Source organism: Guyanagaster necrorhizus (assembly GCF_019112545.1).
Source record: "Guyanagaster necrorhizus MCA 3950 unplaced genomic scaffold BT62scaffold_19, whole genome shotgun sequence".
NCBI lineage: Eukaryota > Fungi > Basidiomycota > Agaricomycetes > Agaricales > Physalacriaceae > Guyanagaster > Guyanagaster necrorhizus.
In genome coordinates this window covers 573,244-588,075 of record NW_025064898.1, presented here as the reverse complement: position 1 = coordinate 588,075, position 14,832 = coordinate 573,244, and the positions used below count along the sequence as shown (strand labels likewise).

Here is a 14,832-nt window from a genome sequence, read left to right as displayed (position 1 = left end):
TGCCACCGATTGCCAAAGAAGATGATGTGTGGAAAGTGCCAGTACATACGATATTGTGTGCGTTCTTACATTAACGTGTATCTTCTGACCTTTTTAAGAAATCCGATGTCTGTCGCGAAAAGCTGCACTTCATTGATGGGAGTGCTTGGGTCGAGGTGTGTAGTGAGCCAGCTTCAGGATCACCCTCAAACAACAAACTTGTAGGAACATAACTGGATCGTTGAATGGGCGACTCTGGAAGCCCTCCGCGTCCACACTACCTACAGTTTTCTGCAGCTCGATGTGATGTACGGCGACCTGACCAGGCTTGGGGGAACCGCCGGAACAGACTATTCTTATACAAGACATCCATTACACCATTTTCTGAGGCGTCGTGGCTCACAAACATGGGAGTTGACTTCAAGGAAGCCCAAGAGATTAGGGCTAACGGCAGAACAGGCAGAGCCTTTGCCTTCGTCTGTTTTCGATGGGAGCGCGATGGCCGCATGATGGCATTTCCTCTGAGGCTTGACCTGACTGGGCCTCCAACACTTGGATATCAACATAACCCTGCCTGGAAACCTATACCTTACGGTGTTGTCCGTACACAGATTTCGATGGACCACATACTGCAGGCGGGAAATACATCGGCGATGGATCTGAATGACATGGATTTTGAAGATATCATCAATGGCATGGGGTCACTTTCGATGGTAAGCGGTATGATCACTCTGCCTTACGTTCCTTGACAAGTCCTGTAGGATGTGTAGATGCAGCGGACTATGCTTACTCTACGGTAGGAACATATCCCTCGGAACAAATCCCTTCATTGACTCTCGATGTTGCCAGTACGGTAGTCAAACTAGCATACACACTCCTAACACATTGGAAAGCTAGTCATACCTCAACAGTGTGCTGTATCTCCTTGCGATGTATATTTGACGACCATGGAACAAGCCCAAATTTTTCTTGGGTTCTGCTATCATAGAAGCCAAGTTCCGTGATAGTCCTGCCCTAACTCATAGTGAACTTATGCGGTGTTCACAAGATTGACATTCGAGGGTTCTTCGTTTCTCAGCTCCTTGCGGCATCATTCCTCTTTAGTCTGTCCACGACTTGCAGCTAATAGTCAACCGTCATCATAGATCTGACCTTTGCATCGAAAGGAAATATCAAAATTATACCCGATCATTGGACAAATGCAAGCAACAGTCGATATCCTGCACGTATCTCTTTGGATGCATGACGTAACGAAGAATTCAGCATCTTCATCTCACCGCCATGCTCTATCGTCTCTTAATACTTCTCTTTGCTGCTTTGCGTGTATCAGCTCTATGGCCTCTGCCACAAAGCATCTCAACGGGCTCCACATACCTACAGCTTTCTACTACCTTTGATATCACGCTTTCGGGCATCTATTCTCCGCCTGCAGACCTTACTGATGCAATATCTCGTACCAAACAGTATTTGTTCAACGATAAACTCCAGCGTCTGGTGGTGGGGCGTGGGGCGAACAACGCAGATGTCATCACTAGTGCTGCCAGCCTGAAGAAGCTCACACTTGTCTTTCAAGGAATAGAGGTGTCGAGCATCTCGGAGGAGGCGGTGGCAGAACTGGAGAGCCGCGTAGAGAGCTATACTCTCAAAATCCCTGCCGACGGGTCAGATGCCATCGTCACGGCCAATTCAACACTTGGCCTGTTCAGAGGTCTCACGACATTCAGCCAGCTGTGGTACGACTGGGAAGACACCATTTATACTCCCGAAGCGCCAGTGGATATTATTGATGCTCCAGCTTACGTATGATGTAGAAATCTTACGTTTTCCCTTCTTTTCTAACATGAATCCTAGCCATACCGTGGATTGATGCTTGACACTGCAAGAAATTTGTATGCAGCTCTCATAATCTGCTGCTTTTATTTTCTCCTGACCGACCGTGTATCAGCTTCCCTGTCTTGGACCTCAAGCGCACGCTGGATGCCATGAGTTGGGTCAAAATGAGCACGTTTCATTGGCACGTTACAGATAGCCAAAGCTTCCCTCTTGAAGTTGCAGAATTCCCCGATCTATCCGCCAAGGGTGCTTACTCTTCTTCGATGACTTACACTACTTCTGATATTGAAGACATCGTTGCGCATGCCGCTTCTGTACGTAACTCCTCATTTGCCAACCCCCCCTCCCCCCCATTCTAATGGCTATCTAGCGCGGTATCGACGTTTTGGTCGAGTTTGACACTCCAGGGCACACTGGCATCATTGCAGAAGCATATCCTGATCACGTTGCTTGTGCCGGGGCCACTCCATGGCAGAACTACGCAAACGGTATATCCTTTCAGCTTTCCTAACGCCCTTCTGAAACTGATTGAACAATGATGAAGAACTTCCTGCTGGACAGCTTCGCATCGCATCCAGTGACACTGTCAATTTCACGGCCTCCCTGGTTTCTGCGATATCATCCATGTTCCCCTCTAAGTATTTTTCAACTGGCGGTGATGAAATCAATTTCAACTGCTACGATGATGATAACGTGACGCAAGCAGATCTAGCAGCAAAGGGAGTCACAATAACCCAAGCTTTGAACTCTTTCACTGAATCCACCCACGGTGCCCTGCATGTGGCTGGTAAAACGCCTGTTGTATGGGAAGAAATGGTCCTCGATTATAATATTACAACCCTTGGAAACGACACGATTGTAATGGTATGGGTCTCGTCCGACGACGCCGCAGCGGTTGCGGAGAAGGGATACAAGTTCGTTCATGCAGCGTCCGACTACTTTTACCTCGACTGCGGCGCTGGCGAGATGCTCGGGAACACCGTGGATGAGACTAGCTGGTGTGACCCATTCAAGACGTGGCAAAAGGTTTTTTTTAAAATCGTATCTTCATTATATTGGTATCGCTCACCTCCCTTTAGGCATATTCATTTGACCCCACTGCCAACCTGACGGAGGAACAAGGTCTGTTGGTATTAGGTGGTCAACACCTTCTTTGGACAGAGCAATCATCGCCATCGAATCTGGATCCAATCGTCTGGCCTCGAGCTGCAGCATCTGCAGAGGTGTTCTGGAGCGGCTCGGGACGGAATGTGAGTGAGGCGCTTCCTAGGCTTCACGACGTTCGATTCCGCTTCAACCAACGCGGCGTCGGGGCAATTGCTCTCCAGCCGTTTTGGTGCGCCATAAGACCTGGCCTTTGCGTTGCTTAGACCTTCTTTTTGACGCTGTCAAAGTTAATGTCATCTTCTTTTTTGATGTATAGGACGGATGTTTGGTTATAGCCATTTTGACTGTCCGGCGTAAGAGTTGATCGTCGTAAATGTGTGTCTATTTTCTGCGAGTACCTTTCAATATTTATTTCGCTACTCTGGTTCCGTTTCGGGTATCCCTGACAGCTTGTGAAGTCGTCAACGTTTCCTAGGACGACTGGGTGGAGGAAGAGCCATCTCGAGGGGGTGGTTCCGAGACCGCTGGCGGCCGTTGCTGAGCCTTTGAGTATGAGCGAGGTTGATAGCGTCTCAATTGACAGCGAAGCATTTAAGTACCGGGAAATTGGTCGGTCTGTCATATGCATGCCGGGAAAGTTGTATCATTTCATTTTCATTCATGTTCACTGAATACACTTTTTCGCAGACCATATTGTCAGGCGCCTTATGACGCAGAATCCTATGCGGCGATATTCGGGTTCTGCATCCTTCAAACATACGACTCGAATATTCAAAATGATACGACTTGAGTAGGGCCCATAGTTATGATTGCAAGGAGTCTGGAAACGAAGGGGGATTTTGGGCTGTGCCAAAATGTGTTCCTGTTTTTCCCGGAGACCGTTACCGCTAGTCATGCCGGCGGTCCAGGCCTGACAACCGACCGGGTTGGAGAATCGACCCCGCATCGAAGCATTCGAGGCTTCTTGGTTAATATGCACGGTGTTGATCCGTGGTATGTTTACAGCGCTTAAGTAGTGGTTAGGCTTGTCGAGCCTCGTCTAGATGCTCACCGTACCCATCCGACCATCACTTGCATGAGGTATATAAACAAATTCTGTCTCATTATCTGTAGTTTGTTTATTCACTCAACGCCTCTACTCAGTCTCTGGCGTCTGCACTCCTCAGTTATTTTTTAATTTGACGTTAACGTTAAACCCATTCCAAACCTCATCATGTACTACACATACTTGGCCCGCCGAAAGGTTCGTCTCGGATGCTTTCATGGATATTACGTTTGTCCTGATGGTCTTCGTTCTAGTCCCTTGCTATATGGGTCGGTTTGCAGACGAGCCTTGCCAGTTTGGTATATTACCGATACCAGGGAACAAAGAGGTTTGTTTCCACGTTCTCTACAGGCGTTTCTTCTTCACTAACACCCCAATGCCTTCCAGTTTGACCACCTCTTCCCTTTCATCAAGATTGGAGCAGCTAAGGGCTGTACCCATGACGCATTAATGATTTGAGCGTCGACATTGGATGTTTAATCCTCACTTCCACTCCGGGAGATCCGTATGATGACTCGGGAGGCAGCAACAATTGACTAATTTATTTTGTCGTACTTGTATATACGTTCCGGATATATAGGATAATTCGAAATCATAACGAAAATAACGGAAAGGCAGATGGAGGCCTATATCTATGATAAGCGGCGTTACTCGATATGGAGCTTCGACCTGTACTACCACTCATGCCCAGCCGCTATCCGTAGCCCCTTCATCATGGTACCCAAACGACGAATAGTCGTCCTAATCTCTGGCTCTGGTACTTGAAATACCCGTATATTTCGACCTACTTTGTGAGCTGAATATCTCAACTCAGGCACAAATCTGCAAGCCCTCATCGACGCTCAGAACACCCCGGCCCTTCCAAACGCCAAAATTTCTCTCGTCTTATCGAACAGAAAAGCAGCATATGGTCTTACCAGGGCAGCGCAAGCCAACCCACCCATTCGGACCGCATATTTGGCTCTCCAACCATTTCTCAAAACCAACCCAGGGAAGACACGGACCGACTACGACGTCGAAATCGCGAAAATCGTTTTGAAAGAACAGCCTGATCTTGTCGTGCTAGCCGGGTGGATGCACATTCTCGGAGACGGTTTCTTGGACTTGGTGTATACAGTCAAGAGGTCAATTCCAGTCATCAACCTCCATCCAGCCCTTCCTGGAGAATTTAATGGCGCTAGTGCCATCGAGAGGGCGTACGAGGCATTCAAAAAGGGCGAGATCACTCGCTCTGGGGCCATGGTGCATCGAGTTGTCAAGGACGTCGACCGAGGAGAGCCGCTTATCGTCAGGGAGGTACCGTTTGTGCAGAATGAGCCACTGGACGCGTACGAGGAGCGGCTGCACAAGATCGAATGGGAGATCATCGTGATGGGCACTAAAAAGGTTCTAGATGAAGTAGAGGCAATTTGTGAGCTAGGTTCTTCGTTACTCGGCATGTGCACTAATAGTCTGGTAGAGAATAATATCTATACAAAATGGCTCTTAAAATTGTATGAAATGCGTCACAACACAATTCCCACTGCCCCGGACATACAGATGAAATGAAGGCGCGCGCAGAATGAGGGGCAGAGAACGGACTATCATCTACTGCGATCTACGAAAACGCTTTGGCGGTGATTAGCTACATATGTGAACAGATGTGTACGTACTACACACTTTACCTCTGGCGTTGATCGACCAAGCATTAGGGCACTAGCACTCTGTATGGAGATTCATGCTCCTACCAGTCCCTCGCTGCCTAGTCTGCTTTTGATGTGTGGTAGTATCAGGTAAAACAAAGGCTGGTCACAATATAAAAATCTCAACGATGACGCAAGGCTTTTCAACGGTCGCTTCAAATTAATTATAATACACACTGGTCATGATACATTAACCTCCTGGACGCCGTCGACAAATGAGGATGCTGACCGCTGACGCTTTAAAGTAGGCCCATCATCGACACTCTTCCTTTTCACTCCCGTATATACCCCCAGTGTATGTCGCATTTGCTACGACATCCTCAAGGATATCCTTCGCGGAGAATTTCTCAGTTATACTCTGAACAAAGCGGGTGTTAAGCTCAGCGATAGGGTGTTCAGAGTCGGCATCCAAGCGGTCAAGCTTGGCATCAGCACAGAGCGAAGCAACCACACGCAGAACACTGTATGTGCCCACACCGTGGTTCCGGCTAGGAAGGCTCTCGAGAAGTTCGCGAACGACATCTGATACTTCAGACTCTTTCGAAGGATCAGAAGACTCGGACTTGGCAGTGGAAGAGGTCTCAAGCGGAGAAGGAGGAGTCTGCTCTGTGGTCGGAGACTTAACAACCTCCGTCTTTACGATGGTCTGAAAACTGTCAATGACACGGCTGAAATTAGATGATGCAATGACTTACAGGTTCATCGAAAAGAATCTCGGGCTGTAGGGCTTTCAACATGTCCCGAAGCTGTGCTTCGGGCACGAGTTCCTCAGTCTTTCCATCAAGATAAACATGTTAAGAGCAGCCGAATGAGACTCTTGTCCGCGAGCCTTAGGCAAAATAGCAAAGCCGGGCTGTCAAAGTTAGCAGAATGGATACAAAACACAGTCCTATGCTCATCTTTCAGCCAGGAAAGTGTGTCGGCGCGAGTTTCAGCAACGTAAGCCAGACGTCTAGAGGTGCCGGGTGTGTATTGAAATACACCAGTCTCCGTCTCGCCAAGATCAGTTGATGTGAAATCCACAAGACTCGCGGTCTGGTTAGCCCCTTCGGGCTTTGTACCTGGAAAAGTAAAGACATCTGCTAGAGCTTGAGGCTGGCAGAAGACGTGAGCTAAACAGAGCGCCACGAAACAGGTGGCAGAAAGAGGGCGCTGGTACTTTCGGTCCACAGATAAGGAGGAATCAATGTCTGTGAGGGATTTTTTCTTGTCGGCGAACCACCGAGCACATGGCACATGTCACAAGGCAGAGAGGCTCGTCAATGACAATCTGTCCCATGTTGGGATCAACAAACCGACCGACACCTCGGGAAACGGCGTCAAAATTTGATCAATCCCAAAGATCAGACGATGATCAAGAGTAACGAGGCAGTGCAGTGGATAAGAGCGTCATGGACGGCTGCCTTAACAGAGGGATCTGGCACAGTGAAGTCAACATCGATGAAAGCAAATTGGTAGACTTACAATATCGTGGGTCTGGCATTTCCATAGGCATGTAAGGACGCCTAAAGTCCCTGTATTCTTCTGCATGGCTATAGACTTCGCCATCGCGTGGTTCGTAACCGGTAGATAACCAGACAAGATAGTCAAGGAGGCGATGAGGGCTCTGGAAATCGTTGAATAGCAGCTGGGAAATCACTGACGCCGTAAATCTATGCCTGGAGGTACGTCATCGCAAGTGGTCTTTCAGGACAAAATCAAAGATGCTAACCTCCCGCGAAACCATTTCCACATGCGTAACTGGAATTCTTCGCCAGAAAGAATCGATGCCAAGGACGGTGGCAGGAATTTAGATATGTATTGTCTCTGTAGTTCAGGGACGCTGAAGTCACCAGCATCTGAAGTCCACTGGTAGTAGCTCCACTGATCGCCTTGGAAATGCTTTCGCGGAATTTCGGTCCCAGCCACAATCAGAGTGAAATCATAAGCCTTCAAGTGATGCTGCCAAACCATCAACATCTCGTGAAGAATGGGTCGGCCACCCCAAAACGCATCTAAAAAAGTGTATCCACCGCCATCGGCAAGGGAGATTTTCCTCATCGATCACGATGAAAAGTGGCATGCCTGGCTTCCTTGGACAAAGAGAAAAAATGGCGTCCAAAGTTTCACGTATCGCTTCATCAAAGAATTCAATGGGAACGACCGATTCCTGCATCAGATTCCAACAGATTCATGCCCATGATTCAACGCCAATGTTAACTCCTTCTTCAACACCTGAGGCCACTCAACATGATAACGCGGACCGACTATAATCTGACGAAGCAGCTGCACAAAAGCTGTGGCGAATGATTGGCGCACGTGTTTCAGCCTTATCGGTCTATTTCTGCTTGTAGGGAAGGAAACAATAGCAAGCATCGACAGGCTCAAGTCTGCAGTAGACAGCATCGACGAAACCAACGAGGAGAACCAGTATTTGATTCGTATGTCTCCAAATCTTATGTTATTTTCATCTTCATTGACAATTTTTTTCAGTGGGTTACATATACGAGCAGTTCTCAAAGGCTCAAGAAAATTCAGATGGGCATATAGCCTTAGAGCCTGTTATGACTCTGAAAGATGGTACACAAACCAATCGTCAATTCTTCTCTCGTAGGCTGATTTTTGAATGTTTTCAAGCTCATACGCGAAATCTCTTAGACTGACTGGATGTCGAAATCAAAAAGGTTGTATACGGAGAGATTACATTCCAGGCATGGCAGATACCGAGCACAGTGCCTTCCGACGTCCTTCCTCACCTCCGAAGCCTTGAGATCCCCGCATTGACACAAAGTCCTGATCGCCCTGAATTGTTATTGTACAAAGCTGGGCACTTTCCAGAATAATGTGGATTTACAGACACGAATTCAACCGTTTCTCTGGCGTCATCACCAGTAAGTACACATTTCAGTTGATTCTATCCCTGTGTTGACACATTGCCCTAGGATTTTTGTCGACAGTGCTGGCTCCGGGAAGACTCGTCTTATGATGGAAACATTCTGTCAATCCTGGGGCTTCTATCTTTCATGTCGACCACCCTTCGCACACAATCATGACCTATCGACGTCTTTATACACGGCGGTCCTTCTCGCCCGTCTAACCATCTTCTGCCGATTTCTGCGACATGTTCCGCGGGATCAGATATCAAACAACGTTTATAAAACACGGTGGACTGCTCTCCAAGTTCAGCCATGCTTGATCAGAAACTACTTCGGTGACATATTTGTTAGCCTGCTCTCACATTTTCGCAATCTTGACCAAAGTGCCCTTGAAGAGGAATGTAGCTCGACATCTATCTGCATCGCTGAACTGCTTGAGTCGGAAGGCAACCATCTGTCGATCGTGATCGATGAGGCTCAAATCGCTGCCGAGCTCCTTCCTTCTGCGTTTCTATCTTTATCTTCCACCACTACCGTTCATAGGCCGCTCCTTCGACAGATTGTCGAATGTTGGTGCCGTGCTCTGGGCAACTTATGTCCCGGCCTTTCCTACAATTTCATTATTACTGGCTCAGCCTTATCATCGAAGGAGATTCAGGCCGCCGTGGCATCGAGTCTACGAAAGGGCATTTCATTCTTAGAACAGTGGGATACCGGCTGCTTTAATGATCGGAGTTGTCAGCGGGACTATGTTCTCTAGTTCATTCCCGACCATCTCAGGGATGACATGTCCATTGCGGTGTTACTGGAGAGAATCTGGATGTGGCCACGTGGTCGGTATGGGGTGTTTCCTAAACTCCGACTGGACATTGTAACTTAGCTTGCACCAGGCATCGGTTTACTTCGAGCCTCCTGTCCGTCCTTCTCCGCCAAGGCTTTCAGAATCCCTTGGTTGTCTTCAACGCATTTGTTGAGCACGTCGCAGGATTCACGCCGACCAATTTCGCCCTCCATCCCAAACAACAAGTATTGACTGCATCCATTCTCATGTTTACCGAGCCGTTACAGCGATAGTTTGATCAGCTCGGTAAGTGGACTTTCCCTAGACTACTGGCATATTCTCATTGTGACTGTTCTGTAGAAGAAGAAATGAAAACAGAACTTCGAGATGTTGCGTACAAGTACTTTGTGGGTGGGACTCTAATACCTTTCCTCAAGGAGAGCACTGCGAGATTTCTTGAACTCGGCATTGCGCACTTGCTTCCGAGCTCGCGGTACCTCAGAAGCTCGGAGACCTGTTCACTTTCTCTGGTGGCGAACATGGGCTGGGGTCTAGACATGCTCATCTCGTGGCACTGCGTGACTTTCCCGGAACTCCTCTCGAAGAGCGACGATATCCAATAAAGGGTACTTGGAATGTATCTGGGCTGAACCATCGTTATTTGCCGGAATGTAGGGGGGGGGGGGGGGGGGGGGGGTCTTCTGACGTCTCAGGCAGCTAATAGCAAAATACGGGAACTGACCAATAACTATTTTGGTTTTGTAATTCATAACAGACCAGACGACCATATTGGAATATTCTACCCAGAGACGGCGATGGGACCTAGCATGCTCTTTCTGGTGGAACTCGACGATGATTTGCCCGACACCTGGATAACCGTTGAAGTCATGATCGGCCAAGCGAGCAGGCTCAATCGTTTCCAGATAAAACAGTGTGTGGACGCCGTTACTCCCAAACACCTCTTTAAGAAGTACTCTGTAAGTTCTGTTTGTTATATCAGTAGATGTTTCAGCTCAAATTTTCGGTTAGGATTGTTATGGACACGGACACCGATCAGTTCTATTGAGGGGAATGATTGAAGGAATTCCAGAGCCTAACATGTGGACGGAATATTCTTCGTGTGCTTGCAGGATTTCCGGAACCGTTTGAAGACGCGCACAGGAGCGATGATGAAGAAGGACATCCTCTGGCCATTTTGAGGATGGGCCGGCTTAGGCGTCCGTCACAATCGACGAACCCCGGGCAGTTCATCGAGATGATGGAGGAATAGTTGAAGGAAGACAATTGGTCTCCGCCTACCATCTAATAGAATACTTAATCACGTTAACCCAAACGACCAGCTGAGATTGCCGGGATTTTCATCCCAAATATTAGGATATTTTCAATGTCTCACAAGCCAGCAAATTGTTATTTAAATACCCTATGTATGTAGTTACAGAAGTCCATTTGGAAATAAATGACGCCTTGGCGTGCCTCTCAATGCGGTCAAGTAAGTCAGTCCCACCTTGCGAAATAATGTGGAAGCGTGGATGTGCCGAAAATAATGGAAAACCACATCGGGCATCGGGCATCTGTTATAGCGACAAAAGAATTTCACTGATAAAGTAAAAGTTTCTGCAATGACAAAGCGATATACACGAGTCTTTGTTATGAAGGACTCTTTAATCTATGATAATAAAGTAAACGTGATCATGATAAAAATTTCTTATGCTTCGTCCTGAGCAAGCCGAGGACTGCACAGCTTTCAACCCACAAACATCCCAGGTTCCTGATCCCGAGTCTGCCTTACGACAAGAGACCACAGCTCCACATCCCGATGCGTCAAACCAAGCCGTCGTCGCACATCCTCAATCTCCCCACAACCGCTCAGCCCACTGCAATGATGCTTCTTAGTGCCCACTAGATCGATAATCACCGGGTCCTCATCTACAGTCCAGATGATGTTATCGTCGAATAGTTCACCATGTTTGTACCCCAATTGGTGAAGCAGCCTGACAGCGTGGACGACTTTACCTCTGTAGACAGCCTCGGGGTCAATGTTGGAGCAATTCCGGCGACGACAAAGTACCTTACCGATGGGGCAGGCTGATCTGCCTGAGATCAGAGAACGATATGTAAGGTGGAGGAGGTTGGATATACTCCAGCAGGATCCAAGGCAGGTCCCCTACATACCCGAACCCATAACACGCCGGAACAATACTGCCCTGCAACTTCTTCAGAGCTATATACGCACCAATCTCCGCCCAGCCAAAAGCATCAAACCTGTAGACTTTCAAAACGAACCTTCTCTGAAGCCCACGGACGTTCGCCAGATATGTATAACCGTGAACGCTGCTTTGTATCCTGGACCGAAGGACGATATCGCATTCAATCAGAGAAGGGATAAAACAAACAAAATTGCAGTGCCAGTAACCCGGATCTGTCCAGAACAGATTTGCCCTGGTCGCACCACAGGCTTTATCAAAGGTCCGAAACGCACGAGGCACGACAGGATTCCAGATTGAAGCGGGTGTATAGGCTGAATTTTCATCGATAGACGTATCATCGTCAAGGTCTCGCCCATGGATATCATAAACATTCGATAGCACCACAGGCGGCGGCACTCGACGCCTCGATCGAAAGGCCTCCAGCGACGGGAAATGAACGGCATGCAAAGGGTTCGCAGCCAGAGCAGCGACAAAAACTATCGCCAAGTAGACATCGTGGATGTGGGGATACGACTGGTATCCGCCCTCGGGCTCTGAAAATATCGTGCGAGCTTTAGCATCACTGATCGTGCCAGAGCGAAACTGCTGCTCAAGAGAGTTTCCACGAAAGTTTCCCTTCACGTCGCTGATGAAGATATGGTCCGGGAATGAATCATTACGCTGTCGCCACATGATGAGAAAGGCGTTGCAAGAGTAGTACATCACAATATCAGCTCCAGCGGGGTCCACATCTGTGAAGTACAATGCGCTCTGTATGAACCGGAAATTGTTTTTAAAAAAATCAACTGAGTTGAACTGGGAGGAACGGACCTTATTGAGGAGTAGCCACCAGTTATCCTGATTGTTAACGATGGTATGAGGATAGTCCAACCGCGCTAAGCCGACACTCTTGAGCCGCTTGATCAACTCATTTCCCGCTAGGTAAAGGAAAAACTGGTTTTCGCCTTTGTTGATCACGATATTAAACTCAGGAAGTGTCGGAGAGCAATTCGGGTAAGAGAGCATAGCATCGGGAACAATCCAGAGTCCAGGAATGCTTTCATGAGACACACTGTTTCTGTACTGAGACCAACATCTGGGGATAAAGTGCAGGACGGTTCTCTCAGCATGTTTCAATATCATTTTTGATAATTTACTATCCACCGTCGATTCTGAAACTTGCGGTATAAGAGAAGGTAGGAGTTCGTTGTGGGAATCGTCCAGCGCCGAGAGCAGATCCTCATAATTGTCTTTAACGGCATCGCGATATTTGGCATACTGGTCTGAGAAAGCGGTTGAGCGGGAAAGGTCTTCGTCTAGCGCCAACAAAAGATCAGAGAGTAAAGTTGGCTCAACAGAAGCAGTGAATGTCCGTTCGTCTTTTTGGCTAGCAGAAAGATGTTCGAGGGTCATCCTTTGTCTTGCGGATATGGGTGTCATGCCGCGGGAGATATGAGAAGTGTCCAATTTAAGGTATGGCGGAGGGAGGAGATCCAACTCCTGCAGGGTCCGGTAGAAAGCCATTAGATGAGAGTGCAAGAGAGAAAAGAAAGAGGTCCTAGTCGACGTCATAACTGTTTATATAATCCGACAAAAGAATCACAGGCCAGATATAGGTACCCACCCGGCGTATCCGGCCCGATCCTTCCTCGATATTCCTTCCCTCACTCACTTACAAATGGAACCCGCCGCGTCCGTCTGGCTCTCAGCGGGACTCCCAGAAGCGAGTCTGCACCACCTCCACCTCGATGAACCTGCAAATCCGACATGGTCTTCATTCAAACTCGGAGACGCTGCACAGGTAACCCGTCTTTTCATCTACAGCCTGAGACCTTTTTTAACGCATTCTCGCAGACAGCTATAGGTCTATCCGCCCTATCCGCTGCTTATTTCCACCAACTGCAGAGTGGAGTCGAGCAGGACGTGTGGGTGGATTCGGCCCATGCGGCATTGGAGTTTCGTGAGTAGTACGAAGCTCAATAAAAGATTCGTAGTGCGTGTGATAATAAATGATAATTCCTGGCAGACAGTGAAGCACACTATACACTCGACGGCGTCAAACCTGGGTCAATCTGGGATACCATCGCCGGGCTGTACAAGACTAGAAGCGGCGGACACGCTCGGATACACACAAACTTTCCTCAGTGAGTGATCATACGAATCAACCTAAACGCTCCACAGTCATCGCAGAGGCATCCTCGACATCCTTGATATCCCTGACACGCCATCAGTAACACGCGCCCAAGTCCAAGAGGCACTCATCCAGTGGGACTCGGTCGACTTTGAAACAGAAGCAGCACGGTGGGGGATGTGCGCCACTGCTTACCGGACGTTCGACGAATGGAATGTCCACCCACAGGCGGAGGCTCTTCGTGGCGTCCCGCCGGTTATGCTGACGAGGATCGGGGATGCTCCCAAGCGCCATACAGTTCCAGGGACCCGACCACTGGAAGGCATCCGTGTCCTCGATCTGAGCCGCGTATTAGCAGGACCCGTAGCAGGGCGCACACTAGCAGCACACGGCGCAGACGTCCTCCTCGTAACCTCTCCGAACCTGCCCGCCCTACCCGCCCTCGACGCAGACACTTGCCGGGGCAAGCGCACCACCCAGCTCGATCTGAATACCCAGCAAGGAAGGGACAAGCTATCCTCGCTGTCTCGCCACGCGGACGTGTTCCTCCAAGCGTACCGCCCAGGAGGGTTGGAGGCAAAAGGGTTTGGTCCCCGTCCCGGTTCCGGGATGGTGTATGCGAGTCTGAATGCCTGGGGATGGGACGGTCCGTGGAAAGACCGACGCGGGGTGAGTGACTGAATAAACTTTGAACGTGCTCTGATGATTCTCCCAGTTTGATTCTCTTGTTCAGACTGCGACGGGCTTCAACGCAGACGAGGGAGCTGCATTTGGAGAGTCCGGACCGCGTCCATTGCCGATGCAAGCGCTCGACCATGCGGCGGGGTACCTATTGGCTTTTGGTATCAATGCTGCGTTGTGCAAGACCGTGACGGAGGGTGGGACGTGGGACGTACGCGTCTCTCTAGCAGCCGTGGGACAGTGGATCCGGTCTCTGGGAAGGGCGGTGCCGGTAGCAGGAAACGAGCTTGACGTCTCCGAGCTGTTGGTTGATTGGGAGGGAGAGAGAAAGATGAGAGCACTGAGACATGCAGCGAACATGTCAGAGACGCCTGTAAAGGTAGGCAATGCACCTGTCCGCCTGGATATGCATGAGCCAGAGTGGTATTAGTTATTTGCGGGTCACACATTGTCACATATAACCGACGCGCAGTCCATCCGACTTTCCTCTCTCCGCCTTTCTTCCAGTCGGTACGCAAAATGAACTCCGGGATACCCACACTAGAAGCGATT

At 48.9% G+C, this 14,832-nt stretch overlaps 8 protein-coding genes across 8 annotated transcripts; 5 read left to right on the top strand and 3 right to left on the bottom strand.

Moving 5' to 3' along the window:
* Positions 1 to 28: 28 nt before the first annotated feature.
* On the top strand, positions 29 to 1,031 carry BT62DRAFT_259606 (uncharacterized protein). The gene is made up of 4 exons (XM_043180269.1): positions 29 to 155; positions 205 to 692; positions 741 to 775; positions 829 to 1,031. Exons 2-3 carry the CDS (start codon positions 225 to 227, stop codon positions 747 to 749), a joined length of 477 nt encoding a protein of 158 aa, XP_043037721.1. The 5' UTR covers positions 29 to 155; positions 205 to 224; the 3' UTR covers positions 750 to 775; positions 829 to 1,031.
* A 229-nt stretch (positions 1,032 to 1,260) lies between these two features.
* BT62DRAFT_900451 (N-acetylhexosaminidase) lies at positions 1,261 to 3,182 on the top strand (the record flags this gene model as incomplete). Its single annotated transcript, XM_043183421.1, has 6 exons — positions 1,261 to 1,779; positions 1,831 to 1,868; positions 1,925 to 2,126; positions 2,183 to 2,300; positions 2,357 to 2,838; positions 2,892 to 3,182. The coding sequence occupies 6 exons, from the start codon at positions 1,261 to 1,263 to the stop codon at positions 3,180 to 3,182; spliced, it is 1,650 nt and encodes a 549-aa protein (XP_043037720.1).
* A 1,317-nt stretch (positions 3,183 to 4,499) lies between these two features.
* On the top strand, positions 4,500 to 5,711 carry BT62DRAFT_259759 (phosphoribosylglycinamide formyltransferase). Its single transcript, XM_043180271.1, has 3 exons — positions 4,500 to 4,721; positions 4,779 to 5,375; positions 5,424 to 5,711. Coding segments are annotated over exons 1-3 (738 nt in total). The 5' UTR covers positions 4,500 to 4,582; the 3' UTR covers positions 5,426 to 5,711.
* On the bottom strand, positions 5,700 to 6,465 carry BT62DRAFT_259832 (uncharacterized protein). The gene is made up of 3 exons (XM_043180272.1): positions 6,342 to 6,465; positions 5,876 to 6,292; positions 5,700 to 5,822 (listed from the first exon to the last, which is right to left on the bottom strand). Exons 1-2 carry the CDS (start codon positions 6,381 to 6,383, stop codon positions 5,900 to 5,902), a joined length of 435 nt encoding a protein of 144 aa, XP_043037718.1. The 5' UTR covers positions 6,384 to 6,465; the 3' UTR covers positions 5,700 to 5,822; positions 5,876 to 5,899.
* Positions 6,466 to 6,862: 397 nt separating this feature from the next.
* BT62DRAFT_259708 (uncharacterized protein) lies at positions 6,863 to 8,066 on the bottom strand. Its single transcript, XM_043180270.1, has 2 exons — positions 7,358 to 8,066; positions 6,863 to 7,304 (listed from the first exon to the last, which is right to left on the bottom strand). The coding sequence occupies exons 1-2, from the start codon at positions 7,684 to 7,686 to the stop codon at positions 7,001 to 7,003; spliced, it is 633 nt and encodes a 210-aa protein (XP_043037717.1). The 5' UTR covers positions 7,687 to 8,066; the 3' UTR covers positions 6,863 to 7,000.
* BT62DRAFT_1008421 (uncharacterized protein) lies at positions 7,876 to 10,431 on the top strand (the record flags this gene model as incomplete). Its single annotated transcript, XM_043177441.1, has 13 exons — positions 7,876 to 7,924; positions 7,980 to 8,066; positions 8,119 to 8,235; positions 8,310 to 8,357; positions 8,417 to 8,516; positions 8,568 to 9,206; positions 9,282 to 9,338; positions 9,392 to 9,527; positions 9,576 to 9,588; positions 9,643 to 9,775; positions 9,838 to 9,953; positions 10,000 to 10,259; positions 10,312 to 10,431. 13 exons carry the CDS (start codon positions 7,876 to 7,878, stop codon positions 10,429 to 10,431), a joined length of 1,875 nt encoding a protein of 624 aa, XP_043037716.1.
* Positions 10,432 to 11,105: 674 nt separating this feature from the next.
* On the bottom strand, positions 11,106 to 13,234 carry BT62DRAFT_259502 (uncharacterized protein). The gene is made up of 4 exons (XM_043180268.1): positions 13,093 to 13,234; positions 12,300 to 13,026; positions 11,356 to 12,239; positions 11,106 to 11,308 (listed from the first exon to the last, which is right to left on the bottom strand). Exons 2-4 carry the CDS (start codon positions 12,990 to 12,992, stop codon positions 11,209 to 11,211), a joined length of 1,677 nt encoding a protein of 558 aa, XP_043037715.1. The 5' UTR covers positions 12,993 to 13,026; positions 13,093 to 13,234; the 3' UTR covers positions 11,106 to 11,208.
* Positions 13,147 to 14,710, top strand: BT62DRAFT_1030674 (CoA-transferase family III; the record flags this gene model as incomplete). Its single annotated transcript, XM_043178331.1, has 5 exons — positions 13,147 to 13,269; positions 13,323 to 13,428; positions 13,495 to 13,612; positions 13,650 to 14,268; positions 14,315 to 14,710. 5 exons carry the CDS (start codon positions 13,147 to 13,149, stop codon positions 14,708 to 14,710), a joined length of 1,362 nt encoding a protein of 453 aa, XP_043037714.1.
* Between the last annotated feature and the right edge of the window lie 122 nt (positions 14,711 to 14,832).